General features: G+C 43.0%; 1 protein-coding gene across 1 annotated transcript; it reads right to left on the bottom strand.

Moving 5' to 3' along the window:
• Nucleotides 1-218: 218 nt before the first annotated feature.
• LOC310954970 (serine/threonine-protein kinase PAK 2-like) lies at nucleotides 219-16,913 on the bottom strand. Its single transcript, XM_083924673.1, has 14 exons — nucleotides 16,641-16,913; nucleotides 7,334-7,527; nucleotides 7,142-7,248; nucleotides 6,645-6,796; nucleotides 6,320-6,461; nucleotides 6,014-6,140; nucleotides 5,848-5,911; nucleotides 5,655-5,703; nucleotides 5,030-5,142; nucleotides 4,814-4,931; nucleotides 4,231-4,330; nucleotides 3,867-4,063; nucleotides 2,756-2,893; nucleotides 219-2,155 (listed from the first exon to the last, which is right to left on the bottom strand). Exons 2-14 carry the CDS (start codon nucleotides 7,509-7,511, stop codon nucleotides 2,069-2,071), a joined length of 1,572 nt encoding a protein of 523 aa, XP_083780799.1. The 5' UTR covers nucleotides 7,512-7,527; nucleotides 16,641-16,913; the 3' UTR covers nucleotides 219-2,068.
• Nucleotides 16,914-17,809: the final 896 nt, after the last annotated feature.

The raw sequence follows: 17,809 nt of genomic DNA on the forward strand, positions 1-17,809 counted from the left end.
GTCACCTGTTGGTCATTCTGCATCTTTATCTGTGGTTGTTTTGTCTCTCTGTAGCATTTTGCACCCCATTATGTATCTTTTTGAAAGTCGTTTTACATATCTGTGGTTGTTTTGCATGTTTTTGCTCTTTTTTGTCTTTGTTGCATCACTTTTTAGTCATTTTGCATGTCATTACTGTTAAAAAGAAGTTCAGTCCGTGCAGTGATCCAGACACAAGCCTATGTAGGTCCGCTTTTAATAATAATTTACACACAGTTTGGATGACAATCAACACCAGAAGTTGTTTGTTTCATGACTAACAACGACACACTAATTTTAAACTCTTCAATCATTCATACTACATGTATAACTGGAATGTGTGTTCTGGTCAAAAGCCACATAACAGTGTATTCCAGCCTGTAAATAGTATGTGCAAGTACTCAGTATGTGTGTTAACCTGTTGAGTACCATATGTGTGGGTTTTACAGCATCATGTAACTGTTAAGGCACATTTAGGAAATGTTTTTATATGCTTTCTAGGGATGGTTTAAACTTGCTGGAAAATGAGGTATAACCAATCTCACTTGGTACTCCGAGCAGGTTTTCACAATTATTTCCAAATACTGCTGGACTCAGGTCCGGCTCGATTGTCTCAGGCTTATCAATACAATTTATGGTTTGGAGGCCAAACAAAAAAAACAAAAACAAAATTGTCTTCCGTTGCCTTAGTTACAAATATAAAACAACGATACACATACTTTTAAAAAGCTGTTAAAATACCGAACATCACCAATACATAATTTACAAAAACAATGCAAAGTCTTCCTCCAGTTCAACAGTTCAGACAGTATTTGTGTTGGCGTCTGTTGTAAAAAAGCACAGCTAAAGACAAACAACATTGAGAAGGAACATCGTCGTGAGTGTTAAGATGGGTTTGCATAGTTTGTAGAAGAGCCTGCACAGAGTTTTAAAGCAGAGGTGTGTGAAGACGGAGTCAAAGTCAAGTGCCTGGTACCCGATGCTGCCACCAGAAACCCATAACCGAAACACTTTGGTCATTTTTTTATCTGCTACTATAAACTAATTCAAAGTTTCATGTACAGAATGTGAGTGGGACACGGTCAAACAGGGACACGCTGATATGGCTTTTGAATGCGCTGCCCCCTGCTGTGGGCCTCAGTGAACCAAAGGACTGGTACACTTCAGCTTTCCATGCTGCTTTCAAACCTTTTGGAGCCTGTCAGGATGCACATGTAACCATAGCAACCATAGAAACTTGTTGCAGGGGTTCCAGTCTCTCTGCACACCAAGTTTGTGCGTGTAATGAAACCTTTATTTTATGCAACAAAAGAAAAATATGTAAAAAAAGACCAAGACTAAGACTCAATGTAGGTCCTAACTGGTAGAGTTAGAAGAAACCAAACTTCATGATGTTTTAGAGTCATTCACAGACCAAATCAGCCCTAAAACTAGCTCCTAAGTGCCTGTTGCAGTCTTCTTCCCTGCGCCAAAACACCCACAATGACGAACTTATAAAAGCATCTTTTGAGTTTGGCTGGCAAATTCATAAAGATCAAATCAGCTCACCAACAAATCAAGACAATCCAGTAGAACCAGAGAAGATCGCCACTTCAGTTTGCACTGCAGCCCTGAAGAACTCCGAAAATCTTCGCCATCTATACTTCAAACCAAAATGCCTCCTAGGACTGCTCGTGGTGAGAGAAAATCCTTTTTTAAGATGGCCTTTGGTGTGCAAAGAGCCTTGAACCTTTGCAACACTGATCCCGTATTCCTGATATGCATACTGTAGTAACCAGTCTCAACATCAACAGCCCACATGCTCTGGCTGCAAAAAATAAAAAACACATTACGGCTGTACGCGGCTTTAGAACAAGGCACAAAAGTTAAGATAAACGTGGCATCAGTACAGAAACAATAAGGAGGAGTGTAGAGGCATTTTGGGACCCTTTGAAGAAAAACAAAAAACACAAAAACATTAGCAGGTTGCTGATGGTCATCAAACGTAGACCAGTAGAAGATTCTGGCTGAGTCATTGGTGTCAGCTCTTATAGTCTTTAGAGACTGGGATTTAGCGGTTGCTCCGCATGGCTTCCTTGGCTGCCAGGATGAGCGGAGTGAGGCTGGACAGAGGCTTGGCCAGCTTCAGGAATGGGTGCTACAGACAGACAAGGCAAAGGAGTGCACACATGAATTATATGAAATCGAAGAATGAACTCTGCAGTACAAGAAAAGTTACTTTATGACTTTTCTTTGTCTTATGATGTGATCGTAAATGTATTATCTTTGCATTAAGACTGTTGGTCAGACACAAAACAAACTTACTGAAGATGTCATCTTGGATTTAAGGAAATCGAAATGGACATTCTTCACATTTTTTCACATTTTGTTGACAAATTATTTATAGTTTAAAGGATTATTTAGTATTTTGATTCAGCCTCTTGTGAGGATTTGCTGCTATTCTGACATTTTTGCGTTTTTGCACTGGTGGTCGGACAAAACATGCCATTTAAATGTCACTTTGGGCGAGTAATGGCTTACTGAAGATGTCATCTTGGATTTAAGGAAATCGAAATGGACATTTTTCACTATTTTCTGACATTTCTAAGACAAAACAATTAAGTGAGGAAAAAAATCAGCAGAATAACTGACAATCAAAATAATTGTTAGCCGCTGCCATAATGTGCTGTGTATATTTTTGAGAGAGAAATATTTATATATTGAGGCGGTGTGCAGTGAGCGTGCAGGCCTCTTCTACCTGCAGCAGTTCTCTGCCTGATCCTCGTTTCTCCACGTCCATCTCCAGACAGCGGGACAGGAAGGATCTGAAGACAGGAGACAGCTTCTCTGGGCTCTGTAGCTCAGGAGTCCCGTTGGTGGCGATTAGATACAATGCCTGAGAGGAGCACAACAGCACGTAAGCAAAGCAGTATAACATAGTCTTTAAGCATCCCAACATGAATTCATTCCTTTCAGAGCAAGACCCATATATTATTATATCACGGACACATCGGTATGACATGATTTCTGATATGCGCGGATATGACAATCGTTTTTTCCAGAGCATAAAATGCAGAAATTTAGGCTCAAGGTCATTTAGAAATGGTGTACTTTAGCTATTGAGATTATTTTAATTTATTCTTTATTCAAATGTTTAGCAATTGATGGATACTGTATATGATATTTATTTAGCTTTTTATTTTATTATTACAGTGTTCATTATAGAATTGGTTGAAAATGTAATACATTGTATAATAATGGAATACATTCATTAACAAAGTTATTCGTTACGGAAAGCAGCCCTCTGAGTACCTTTACAGAGTCATGTCGGTTCAAAATCGATGCTCAATCCACACAGAAAAGAATATTATAATTCCAGCTCAAAACACATGATATCGGCTGCCATAGCTGTGATTCTTGTCCCCCTAAAATCAGTATCGGTCTCAAAAATCTGGCCATATTTCCTTACAGACTTTTGTTCTAACATCTAACATCTAACAGACAACAATATATGCCAAATTATGTCTATGTTCTTTGTTTATAACAATAATGATCAAATGTGATACATTATTATCATAACGGAGACATGGAAACAGTGACAGAAAAAAAACAGATACTGAACTATTTTCCCATTGGAAATAAAGAAAGACGAGAAGATTGACACCTCTCTCATATCCATCTAATAAATATGAAGCTAGAGCCAGTTAGCTTAGCTTAGCGCAAAGACCTGAAACAGGGGGAAACAGCTGGCCTGGTTCTGTCCAACAGTAACCAAATCAAACACCTACCATCGAATGCCTTTTGCTGGTTCTAGCCACCAAAACGGCAAAATATCAGCCTGTGCATGTTCTCTCCCAGGACACACTCACCCTGAGAGGGTTCTCGTTGAGATATGGAGGCTCTCCCTCCACCATCTCTATGGCCATGATCCCCAGAGACCAAATGTCCACTTTGGGTCCGTAGGCTTTCCTGGTCACCACCTCTGGAGCCATCCAGTACGGGGTCCCCACCATGGTGCTACGTTTGCTCTGCTCTGGGGTGATCTGGGCGCAGAAGCCGAAGTCAGCTGCAAAGAGGAAAAGAAGTTTGTCAAGATCAATTTATTCCTGGCTCCGTACAACAGTTTAGGTTAAAAGGACAAATGCAAATTAAGGAAAACAGGCGTGCTATTGAGTCAGATATGTACAACATGTGTCTGTGGATCTGTGCATGTTTTAGTGTGCTCTCCCTCACTGAGTTTGACTGATCCGTCCATTCCCAGCAATACGTTGTCACTCTTGATGTCTCTGTGGATGACCTGGTTGGCATGAAGGAACTCCAGAGCCTGGAGGACCTGGACAGAGAGAGGGACGACAGTTAGGATCCCCAAGAGAATGTGCATGTGTGTGACATGATGACACATTCCTGCCAAGCTATTCCATTGACCTATAGGTGGCAGTGATGCACAAGGGCATACATGGAAGACTGCAAGCTAGTAGACATGGATGTTAACAATTAAGGTTTTAAACATTTAATAATAATCAGCTTTTCCAACGTATTGTTGAGGATAGACCCAAGGATACACAAAAGGTTTGGTAGGTAACTCTGAATGCAAACAGAACCTTTTCTATTTCTAAGATACTTGATCAATACAGGCTCTGGTCAATAAATGAGCCGCTGGTTTACATGAGAGGTAGTGGGTCATATTGTTAAATTGTCGTAAAAATGTGTTCCATTGTGATCTATTGGATACACGAGACTTGGATTATGTGACACAGGTGCTTTTACCAGTTTTCACTGAGGTTTTTTAAGCACAATTGTCTGAAAAGAAACCTACCTCTCTGCAAACGGCGGCGATCTGAGCCTCGTCCATGCACGTCTCCGTCACAACATCAGTTAGGGAGCCACCAGCCAGGTACTCCATCACTACGAAAAGCTCGTCTCCTACGAGGAAACTTAAAAAAGGAACACACACACACAGTCACATCCACAAGGTAGTCGACTCACAGCAGGTGCTGCGGATATTTGTCTTGTGTGTTCGGCCGTTTTTTACCTGTCTACGAAGTTGACAATGTTGGGGTTCTTCATCTCCTTCATGACCAGGATCTCATTGATAATCAGCTCTTTCTTCGGCTGCTTCTGGAGGTTGATTTGTTTGATGGCCACCTGCAGAACACAACATCCTGTAACAGTGGTGCTTCCTATACATTCAATTTAACAATGAACTTGCTATGCTACTGGGCTATACGGTTAGCATACTTTTAACTTCCTGGAATTTGGACTGTCCAATTTGGAAGATGTAAAGTTTCCAAGAGAAAACAAAGATAAATTAGGTTTTGAATATGTTTTTTGAATAGAGATCTTTTTGCAAGGGGAAAATAACATGGTTGGTAAGTGATACGTTTCCCCGAAAATATGTTTTTGAAAACAATCCACCTTCTCCAAACTGCAGTAATGTGTGCAACTGTCATGCTAAAGGCTAACCTTAAAACCCTGTGATTACACTGATTTGACAAAATCTGCAGGATTTCTTCCAGTTACTTTCTATTACCTCCACCAAGACGGTTATGTTGTTGCTTCGGTTTGTTTGTCTGATTGTTTGTCAGGGTGTAGCAGGAGTGTATCTATGGAGTTTGGCAGAGTGCCTACCACTAAGACACAGAATAAAGTGACCTCACCTCTTGTCCTGTGGCAACATCTATGGCCGTGTAAACTGTGCCAGATGCCCTGAAAGTCACAAACAGTAAGAGGTGAAATTATTTAATTAACGACCTCCTCCCTTTGGTCAGTTCAGATCAGCAACCAGCGTAACAGCCCCCATTAAACCCCTGCCAACTTTCAATGTTCACGTTATCCACAATCCTGACTCACCCCTGGCCGATCTTCTCATAGCGAGTGTATTTCTTCTTAGGATCTCCAATACTGACAATAGTTCCTAGGAGTCATAAAAAAAGGTTTCGTCAGCTCTACTGGAACCAAAAATAGATGCGGCTCTGCCTTCGATGTGTCATTTCCAGTGTGTGTTTGTGTTACGTACTGAGTTTCTCCATAATCTCCTCATCAGTCATCTTGCCTCCTCCCTTCTTCTTCTGCCTGTCAGCTGCCTTAGAGGCACTGTCTCCCTCTGGGGCCGGGATTGGGTCTATCACCGACCTCGTGTACACCTGAACCAACACAGGAGAGACATGTTTCAGGAATCATGATATATTTAGCTTCTTGTAAATGTTGCATTACTAAACACTAAAAGTATCTCTGCTTAACAGTATCAACAAGGGGCCTAACATCAGATAGTATTGTATTTTAAAGTTTTTAAAAGAATCACAGTCTTTTTATCTTGACTCACTGATTTTGTGTGTTCTGGTCGCGGTGCCACTATTGGAGGCGGTGTGTCGTCATCGTCATCATCGTCTCCGTCCTTGCCCCCTGATGGGGAGGTCGCTGTACCCTGCTTGCCTGGCTGCAAAAGCAAACATACGGACATTAAACTGAGTTTCAGTCAGGAATTGCTGTAACGTATCCAATGTAATGTTATAAATGAGAGTGGAAGTGATGAACGGAACTCCTCACCGAGTCTTTATCTGAAAGAGATAAATGGAAAGGACAGTTGTGTGAGTCTGCGCAGTTACAAAACACTGGGCTTCTAATTCATCTGTTGAGCGAAAGAAAACTGACCCGAGGCGGAAAAACTGAGGTATTTCTGTTTTCCACTGGTGGAGTCGTAGAACTTGAGAATGTCGAGGACGGCCTGAGGATTCTGTTTCTGTTCTGATTTACTGATGTTGGAGGTTTGAAGGAGACGGGCCCACTGCTCCGGCATGCCCTGGACAAACACACACACACACACACACACACACACACACACACACACACACACACACACACACACGCACACATTGAAAAACATATACAGAGATCTACCCATAGGGCAAAGAGAACAAACATATGACACTGAACTTTTTGCAGCTATTTTACAGCTTGTGAAATTAGCTAGCTGTTTCCCTTCGTTTCAGTCTTCATGCTTAGCTAAGCTAACTAGTCCAGCTACAGATTTGGCATACATGAAGAGACATGAAAGTGATAACAATCTTCTCATCTTGTTCTAAATCTCTAAAAAGGGCCCAAATATGAACAAGCACATTGCACAGTATTAAGGTTAAATACTTACGGTGAACTCTCCGGTGACAGAATCAAAACCCACATGGATGGTGTGTTCAAAGTCTGAGGGGGAGGAGATCTCAGGCCTGTCCTTGTCCCGGTCCTTCTTTCTGCCTCCTGCAGGTAAAGGTCAAGGGTCACTGTGCTGGCCGTCCGCTGCAATGTGTTTGTTTTAACTGTGTGTATTATCTTCACGTCTCACCTTTCTCAGAGGCAAACATAGAGATGATCTTGTTTCTGGACTTCCTCTCCTCGGGTACAGACGGCAGCGGCCGAGAACTGTGGTTGGCCGACTGTGTGTCCTTGGTTCCTCCTCCTTGGCTGCTCATCCTGACAGGGGGGGCGGGGGGCTTATCCTCACACACTCCGCTGTCACACATCTACACACACCTGCACCTGCACAGACGGGATGAGACGCACAAATGACAATGCATACAAGAAATACAGTAAGTCTGTCGCACCCTCAATCCCTGATTAACTTCTTCCTGTTTGTTTTTTTTAGCTTTCACAATGCTAGTCAAAGCTATTCATGCTTGCCCCAAATTATGCTGAGAAACAGCTGTAAATCAAGTGAAGCTTAGCCCACATTACACTTGAACAAATTAATAAAAACACAGACCGAACTAATCCATCCATGCCACAATCAGTGGTCAGCACCGAGTGTTGGAGAGACGGGAACTGAGTGTGTCGACAGGAAGCAACGCTGAATGGGCAAAGTGACGTGTTGAGTCTCGTTCACGGTTACACATGAATGAGGAAGGAAAAGAGGCAGGCAGACAGTGACAGAGAGAGAGAGAGAGAGAGAGAGAGAGAGAGAGAGAGAGAGAGAGAGAGAGAGAGAGGGGAGTGTCTACTGAGAATGGTATGATGACTGGAGTTAAAGGGAGAGGAGCGAAGAGCAGCTTGGTAGGAAGGAAAACTGAGCTGGGTAGTGTAAAACTTCAGAAACACTATGTACTCGTCAATTGATTTAAATATTTAATCACAATCTGTTCTAAATGTACCATTTCCAGGTTTTTAATACTCTTATCAACATGGGAGTGGACACATTTTCTTGCTTTATGCAAATGTATGTTTATTATTATTGCAACAAACCAAAACAATGACAAATATTCTCCTGAAAACTCTCCAGAATAACCTCAAAGGTACTGCATGCTCAAAAAATATGCTGAACGGGCACATTGACCTGACTGTAACATTACTTAGTAGTAATACGACAATGTAGTGCAAACTATCCAGCGTGGTCTGCCTTTGGCGAGGGAGAGGAGGGCTCTCTGCATCAGTGTGTATACTTGGCCAGCAAGTGGTATTTGAGACTCGACGTCCCCATGGTAACTCAATTCAGAAACAATAAATGCAGATAACTTTGGTCGAGAGAACAACCTGGCTTTGAAGCTGAACTTCCCATTCAAAAGAGCTTCGTTATTAATTTCTGCTCAAGGAGGTTTTTCTCTGTCAATGCTAGTACAAAGATGCTAATCACCAATCAAAGATGGTGGTACTTTGGGGTAGGACACATACGCGGTATAATCTAGTCTGCAATTGCCATAATGCTCAATAGGCGGCGCACTATCATAGAAAGAGAACAGCGCAGCTCCAGTTTCACTGCGCATGTACCATGCCCCCCAAGGCACCACCATTTTTGATTAGTGTCCCCACCTCCTTCCATAGCATTGGTTTCTGTTTGCTATCCACAATTGCTGTGTCCCAAATCATGCACTTTCACCCTCGAACTGGCTTTTTTGAGAGAGGAAGCAGGTTCACCGTGTAAGTCGGTAAAATGCAGTGTACTGCATTTATCCAGCCGCGCACTCAAAAACAGCCAAACCGTTGAGTGCAGACTGATGGACACTCAACTCACTCACCCAAAATTGCCACCATTTTGTCTATGTAGCAGAAGAGGTGGGACTAAATTCAAACTAGAAAACGGCGGAAAAACAGCTCAACGGACCGCCAACAACTAGATTCACTTATAAATGTACAAAGAGGAGCACAAGTATTTTTGGCGCTTTGCTGAGTCAGAAGAGTTGATTGGAAAAGCTTTTGGGAAAATAAACAGAAGAAGAAATCCGATTGTCTTTTCCGGTAAGCGTGGGACAGCAGTGTGTGATTTCAGACAGCACTTACTGGGGGAATTGAGTGTGCGGATCATGTCAGTGCACGAATGTCAGTACACTCACTGCAGTGCGCGATATGGGACGGAGCAAATGTAAATGCTGCATTGCTTCCTAATTTTCCAAACTATGGGGCAGGCTGAGGGTCATAATCACAGAATGTGTGCGCATTAGTCACAAAATGAGTGCTGTTAAGAGGAATTTGCGTTAACATGTTATTATTACATTCTCCTGACACCTCCCCCAGACATTTTTGAGCGTAAAACACTTAATTTCCTGCACTCTGGTGTATTTTTTATTCTTGCATCCTTCCTTAACATATCTGTCACCTTGGTCCTGAAATGGCCTCATGAACTTAGATACAGTATCTAAAATATAGCTTTTTAGTGTCACGTCTATTATATGCAGCCTATGGTGTCACTGATGCAAACACCAAACCCATTGCTTTGTCTGCGCCACCGACTCCGGGTCGTGACCTAACCTGACCTGAACAAGCGTGACCGTGCGTGACCGTGCCTGCGTGTGTCTAAGTGTTTGTATGTGGGTGACATTACGTGGTGTGTTGATGTTTTTACCCAACCTGCGGACAAAAACACATCATTCTGCGGAAAGTAGCCAAGTTCCGCGTTACAACCGCGGACCTAGCAACTCAGCGGAAGGCACTGCAACACAAACGGACAGCGTGTGCTACAAGGTTAAGATGGTATGGCCCACTATAGGGTTGTCTGAAATCATTGGTAAACATATATTTACAGTTAAGAAGGATATATACAAGTTCGGAGCCCCTTGAGTGGTTTTTTTTCATGTCTTTTGGGGAGTGGGTTGTCTTTCATATTTTTTGAGGGGGGGGGGGAACATATGCCCTGCACATCCCCCCAAAATCTACGCTTCTGGTTACTAGTCTACTTGGCTTGTTTTTGGCTTATTAAGTTGGATGAGTAGAGCTTCTAAGATTAATCGATTCTCTGATTCCAGCTTCTTAAATGTGAATATTGTATGGTTCATTTCCTCCTGCACTACAGTAAACTGAATATCTGAGTTGTGTAAAAAACGAGACATTTGAGGATGTCATCTTGGGCTTTGGGAAACACTGATTGACATTTTGCACCATTTTAACATTTTATAGACCAAACAACTGATCAATGAATTGAATTGGGCGGCTGTGGCTTGGGGGGAGTGGGTCGTCCTCTGTTCGAGAGATTGGTGGTTCGATCCCCATCTCCCCCCGGTCCACATGTCGAAGTGTCCTTGGGCAAGACACTGAACCCCGAATTGCTCCCCGTGCTGCGCATGGGTGTGTAAATGTGGTGTGAATGGTTAGATGAGATGGTCTGTAGATGTCCACTGCCATCAGTGTGAATGTCTGTGTGAATGGGTGAATGTGACAGACACTGTGAAAGCGCCTTGAGTAGTCAGATGACTAGAAAGGCGCTTTATAAGTACAAGTCCATTTACCAATTGTAACTTGCAAGTACGTGGCAAGGATGCGAGCGGATGTATCCACAACTCGGGAGGATAAGTGCGGTGAAAGCTGCAGAAGAGATGGATAATAACAAAACCAAAAACGAAAAGAGAACAGAAGACACAGGCTCTCACAACATCCCAGCTAATAATCAAATCACTGAAATGATCTCTGTCGATTGGACCACTTTGTGACTTTGTGACATGCCAGGCAACAAGACAAGACTGCTGTTCACTCATGACGGACTAATACGTACACTTGTGCAGACACACGCGTAGTCTGTTTGACTGCCTAGAGCTGGACTGCAGCTCTGATTACTACCTGCTGTTGAAACATGTTATGTCAATGTCATAAGAAAAATAGTATAATGAAGATAATGTATTCTGTGGGTAAGGGGGTCGGGACTTGATAAGCTATGCTTCGCCCGCTTTCCCTTTCGCACGTGTGAATTGTATGATTTAAAACGAAGACTGTGTGATGATGGTTGATCTAACTGCCATGCCGGAAATAAACAAAAATAGATTCAACAATGATAACAATTGTTTGTTGCAGGTCTAGATTCAATTACTTCTCTCACCACAGTAGATACGCTGAGTGTTATCGATTACCCTAACATGGTGTGACTACAGACACACGCTCACATGAAAGCACCTCTTCCAGTCTCGCAGAGCAAGCAGTTTGATCGACTCTAAGCTGCAGCCTTCACTCTTGGTGACATCACAGACGGGAAACAGGAAGCAAACAAAGGTTTCCTCACTTCCTGCGTCTGACCGCCAATGACACACCACATATTAAACCCGGAAAACAGACGTGGCTCAGGTGCAGCAGGTATGCCTGTGACCTCTTCTTCACACATGAATCCTTCTCCTGTCAAAACATCTAATGACATGACGACCCTCTGATACAAAACGCGCCACACAATAAATGTAATCAGGGTACACGCATACAGTACTCCTTTCCTGACTGCATTAACCAGCACACACAACATTAGGCTTTTGAGGCCATCGCAAAAAGCCATTTTACACAAGCTGATTTGTCCCTTGCAATAACTGAGTTCTCACACACATCACCACTAACTCGACTCGAGGCTAAGTTATTCCCCTCCCTGCATCATTTCGGAAACATTCCTTTAAGTCTGATGCTTTATGGTGGAAGCTAGCTCAGCGATCACTGCTACCGACTCAACTGTGCAATGATTGTGGATCACAGGATGGCTGAATTGGCTTTTCATAACTTAGATCATGTAAACTGATAAAACTTTGTTGCACAACCCAATGGCTGGCTACCTACAGAACATGAAACCTAGCTTTCTTTATGCCCTTTAAAACCTTTCCAATGCCTTCACTCTTACACAAAAGCTGCCAAGCACTCACCTGTTTGTTGTTTCTTCTGCGTCTTACAGAAGATCACGTTTAACAATAAAAAATGTTGTATTCCCAGCGAGTGTGTGCACCTCTCTCTCAAGTGCTCATTGATCTACTTAGCTTCCACCGTTTCATTACCCCTCTTTCTCTCTTCTAAAGGCAGGTCTTAGCAGGCTGTCTCATTCCTCAGCGATCTTGGATTGGACAAGTGTATTCTTGCCCCGGCAGGATAAAATTAGACCCAGTTCAGCCTTAATGTGCATTTTCAAAGTGTGTGTGTGTGGACTAAATGTTGGGTGCTGGCTGGCCAGGCTGGGACAAGTTGTGTCTCAGTAGGAATTCCATAGCTACAGGGGTTGGGTGTGTCCTAGAGCCCAACACACACACACACACACACACACACACACACACACACACACACACACACACACACACACACACACACACACACACACACACACACACACACACACACACACACACACACACACACACACACACACACACACACACACACACACACACACACACACACACACACACACACACACACACACACACACACACACACACACACACACACACACACACACACACACACGGCTCCTCCTCATTCCCTGCCCTAACACACACACACACTCCCCTTGCCAACAGGAGCTCCATTGTGCACACTTGGGCATCTTTTGTGTAGCTTTCAGCTAAGCTTATTGAGCGGAGCAGAAAAAAAACGTTGAGGGGAGCAGGCAGGTGCACAAATCAACACTGCAGGCTACACGCTCATGTGTTTGTATAACCGCACACACCCTACTACTGCTTATATCATTATTGGATTCATTAGACAGCTGGAACAGAGACATTTGACCTTTGCGTTTTTTAACTTTTGCATTGCTCTTTATGCCGTGAGTTAGATGAGAACGTCAATAAGACTCTAACGTCTAAGCTAAGCTAAGCTAAGCTAAGCTAGGCTAAGCTAAGCTAATCTGCTGCTGGCTCCAGCTCCATATTCACTGTACCAATCTTCTCATCTAACTCTTGTTAAAAGCATATTTCCCCAAATGTCAAACCATCCCTTTAACCCATAAAAGGCTCAACACTAACTTTTATAAGCAGCTGCCAGACCGGCAACCAAACATCGGCTTTTGGTGGCCGAAACTATAAATATAGTTGCCAATTTTAGTCACTTTATATTTGGAGTGATAAAGATACTGTGCAGTTCTACATCAGCTTAATAATGAACATGAGTGTGACATAAAGGAGCCAACCATTTACAAATTACCTTTGGTTTTAGTTCAGGTTCATCTGGTTCTGTGTCAGTTTAATCAATAGGCACATGAGTTTTGACATTAGTTATTATGTTATGCTATATGATGCTGTGCTATGCTACATCAGTGGAATAACTTAATTTATTTCATCTAAATCAAATGTCTGTCAGAAGCATTATTGTAAAAGAAGAAGTCAAAGTGGCTTATTACACGTTAACATTTGAAAACTTCTACCAGGCCTGATCAACTATAAACTGCTCACAACTGCTGACAACTCAGATTATAAATGATGATGATTATATCAAACCTTTCTCAAAGAGGTCACACAAGGACGTAGAAGTTTATGTTGAGGGTACACAACCCGAAAACGTTATTCATACATTTTCACATATGCAATTTTGGCATACGCTGGGGCGGCAGTAGCTCAGTCCATAGGTGACTTGGCTGGGAACCATAGGGACGCTGGTTCAAGTCCCTGTGTGGACCATGTATGAGCGTGGACTGGTGGCTGGAGAGGTGCCAGTTCATCTCCTGGGCACTGCCGAGGTGCTGTTGAGCAAGGCACCGAACCCCCAACTGCTCCGGGCGCTGGTCACTGGCAGCCCCCTCGCTCTAACATCTCTCCTTAATTGCATGTATAGGTCCTGTGTGTGTGTGTGTGTGTGTGTGTGTGTGTGTGTGTGTGTGTGTGTGTGTGTGTGTGTGTGTGTGTGTGTGTGTGTGTGTGTGTGTGTGTGTGTGTGTGTGTGTGTGTGGCATTATTAGTAATAAGAGTGAAAAAATTCAATTTCGCTGTGTAGGATAAAAAGACATTGTTTTGCATTTTGTCAGTTTGTGTAGGGGGGAAACTTACTATTCTTTACATTAAAAATTCATTTTGCCATTTGTTTTATGATAATTAACTATTCATTCAGTGTATAACAAGAGATTTTACAAAACTAGAACAGAGAAAAGTCTACAATTGTTACATTTCATGCTGGAACCAGCAAATACTTTGCTTTTTTGTGACTCAAGTGATTCAAAATTGTAAGTGGTTATTTTTCTCCGAGTGGTCTAATAGTTTCAGCTCTGTTACTGTGGGTGCTGGACATGTTCCATTTTCAATTGCAGGCTGCACTTTTCCTTCACATTCCTGTCCCTATGCTTTTATTTTTTCCAAATCTATTCCCTCAAACTCTGCGTGCTTGGTTACCACGCGATTATAACACGTCCAGGCGGCATCTCACTGCATCTCTCATCTGTTCTCAATTCACAGAAGCTCTTTTTTCATCATCGCTGTGCCATATCCCTCTGATCTTAATCATTTCTATTCCTCATTCTGCACTCTGTCGCTGCATCGGAGCACTTTCTATTCCCTGTGGCTGGCCGCCATCAAGGGAAGCCCACTTCCTCATCCTGGAACTCCCCGAGCCCCAGAGGGTCACAGGACCGGGCCGGCCAACCAGAACGCAGCGAACACAGCCTCCGAGCTGTTTACAGGAAGTGGACAGCAAGCCTTTTGTATTCGGCTTCTATAAAAGGAAATTCTGCGGAGGACTTCCTGGAAGGAGTGATGAAGCCGCCACACACACACACACACACGCACCCGCACACGCACACGCACACGCGCACACACACAACTCCCTTTTCATTCACTCACACATAGAGAAAGACATGAAAACACACACACACATTTGTACTACGTATGTGCACACACTCCCTCTACAGTCACTTCACTGATTATAAGTCTGGCAGTGAATGTAGCGTAAACACACTTGTACACCTTATCCTGTTATTCAAACAGCCGCCTCACCACTGTGTCAACATTTAGACGATTCGAATCACCAACCTGGCAACCCTGAAGTCGCTTTTCAGAACTTCATAGTTTGGACCAGGTACAAAACCAGCCTCAGGACTCACAGTCCAAGTCTGTTAGCTTCAGGGTCCAGTGCATGAATGACTGGTTCAGTGTAGATGATTACCAGTCTGGACTGAGGAATCGCAGTCACATATACATGCACTGATGTGTTGCACTTTAGAAACCCAGAAGGCATGAGTCCAAACTCCCCGTAGTCAAACCCACATTGTTTCATTATATTGTCTGTTATCTCCTAAATATGAAGGTATGTATGCTGTTTGAAGCCTGTAATACAAACACTGGTGTCCTCAGTGGTAGTTTGCAGGTATAAAACATTCAGTAAGAAGTAAGAAACTACACTTAAGGAACCGTTTTTAGACAACGATAGAGTACTTCTAAATACTTCTGCTCCACGTCGGTTGCAGAAGTGATCAAACCATGAGTGAAAAATATCCATTAAACCACATTAAAAGCATAAAACAGCATGTACTCTCTGTAGCTACACATACATTATACTGTATGTTGTGCATTGTTGTACAGAACAACTTTTGATCTAACCAGCTTTTTAACTGATTGCTCGATCAGTGAAGTAAGCCGGTCTCCATGGCTGCGATTGCATATGTTTTGTGTTATTACACTACTACACTGCCCTACAAAGCCTTAGTGCAGGAACTGCGAAAAAACATTTAAGGTAAAAAGAAACGTCTTTAAAGTTTGTTTATTGTCCCAAGAAATAAATACTCGGCATACTGATGATTAATTATGGTTTACTAGTTTGCCATTTCATAATTATGATCCAAATCAATCCTAACCTCCATACTTTTAGGCCCAAAACTGTGTAGAAATCATGTTATTAGTGATTTCTCAGTCACTGCACTGTCTTTGTAGATCAGTATAGTGTCCTTGTAGTCTGCCATTACTTTGGATTCATTCATTCATCTTCAACCGCTTGTCCCTGTCGGGGTCGCGGGGGGCTGGAGCCGATCCCAGCTGACATCGGGCGTGAGGCGGGGTCCACCCTGGACAGGACGCCAGTCTATCGCAGGACACAGAGACGTACAGAGACAGACAACCATTCACACCTACGGGCGATTTTGGAGTAATCAAATAACCAAACACGTGCATGTTTATGGATGGTGGGAAGAAACCGGAGTACCCGGAGAAAACCCACGCAAACACGGGGAGAACATGCAAACTCCACATAGAAAGGCCCCGGTCGGGATGCGAACCTGCAACCTTCTCGCTGTGAGGCGACAGAGACAAATCTCGCTAACAACAGGATCTGTAGTCGTACTTTATTTAACCCCACTTTAAAAAGTGTCTCCTCAACAGTTAACTTAAGGGGCCACTCAGCCTGACTGCTTCCTGTGCCACAATACAGCTAACAGGAACTAAGCTATCACCAAATTAGCAACGTGTGTGTGCGACCGAGTGCCTGCCACTGTGTTGAATGTGCAAATGTAAACTCACCGGTTGTGTCAACCGCTAAAAAGTACAACCGCACTCGGGCCAAACTGCCGAAACTCCGCCCCGTCGCTGCTGGTTTTCACGCCGTTTGTAGCCCAGATTTGACGCAGAGATTTCACAAACTTCCCTGGAGGTGAGAATGATGATATCTCGTCTTTGAAACACACACGGTTTCGTTCCGTCTCTCCCCCCGAGGACTCTGAGCCGGGCTCTTCTGCTTGGCCCGGGGAGGAACCTGGCGGAGAGGAAGCGGAACGTCGTAGCAACAAACTGAGGGCTCGGAACCCTCACGGCTTCCGTAGCTCACTGGACAAAACAAACCGTTGGGGCCATAGACATAAAGAGTAGACGCCTCATCGAACGTTGGGCCTATTGGCGCTGACGAGCGGTGGAGCCGCCATCTTGGCCCGGTCGCCCGCTCCACTCAGTGTAAGGACAGGACACGGTTCAGCGTATTTTAATATTCACAGTGGGATTAACAGTAATAGAATATTCTGATATATGATATATGTGATGTATGATAGGTGTTTTACAAACACTATAAATATAAACACAACAATAGAAATAATTTATAGAGTATTAATAGGCTATATTTCATACATGAATACATAAATCTCTCTCTCACTCACTCTCTCTCTCTTTCTCTCTCTCTCTCTCACACACACACACACACACAAACACACACACAAACACACGCAAGCGCACACACACACACACACACACACACACACTCAGAGAAAATTAAAATACATATAAATCAAGAGTATCAATACAATTAGGTCAGAGAGAGAGATGACATTTTGGACACATCTAAATACAAGTCAAACAGACTCACTTTCATTTAAAGCACTAAAAAAAAAGCAAGAGCCGAACCCTATATGTTAATAAATATTCAGAAATGATCCATGCTCTGCCAGTCGCATAGTCGTGGTAGTGGAGAGGAGAGGGAGCGAGTGTGTGTGGTATAAAAATATATATAACGTTTTGTTAAATCGATCATTTTCACACTGTTTTGTTCTTGCACAGTTACCAATGAGAGTGTAGCTCTAATTGGTAAAGACAGTGATGTTGTAGGAGTACTTTGTATAGTATCTAAAATGACTGTGTCCTTGTTTTTAGGCAAGGTCTAATTATGTGAATGTCTTCTTTATTACATATTTTAATTATGTAGT

This window comes from Echiichthys vipera (genome assembly GCF_963691815.1).
Source record: "Echiichthys vipera genome assembly, chromosome: 12".
NCBI classification, from domain to species: Eukaryota; Metazoa; Chordata; class Actinopteri; order Perciformes; family Trachinidae; genus Echiichthys; species Echiichthys vipera.

What these genes read in the sequence shown, in the direction of transcription:
- LOC310954970 (XM_083924673.1), bottom strand. Translation starts at nt 7,511, where the DNA reads ATGTGTGACAGCGGAGTGTGTGAGGATAAGCCCCCCGCCCCCCCTGTC. An exon ending in ATGTTGCCACAGGACAAGAG is followed by an intron (nt 5,143 to 5,654) that starts GTGAGGTCACTT and finishes TGTGTTCTGCAG; the next exon opens with GTGGCCATCAAACAAATCAA. An exon ending in ATTGTCAACTTCGTAGACAG is followed by an intron (nt 4,932 to 5,029) that starts GTAAAAAACGGC and finishes TCCTTTTTTAAG; the next exon opens with TTTCCTCGTAGGAGACGAGC.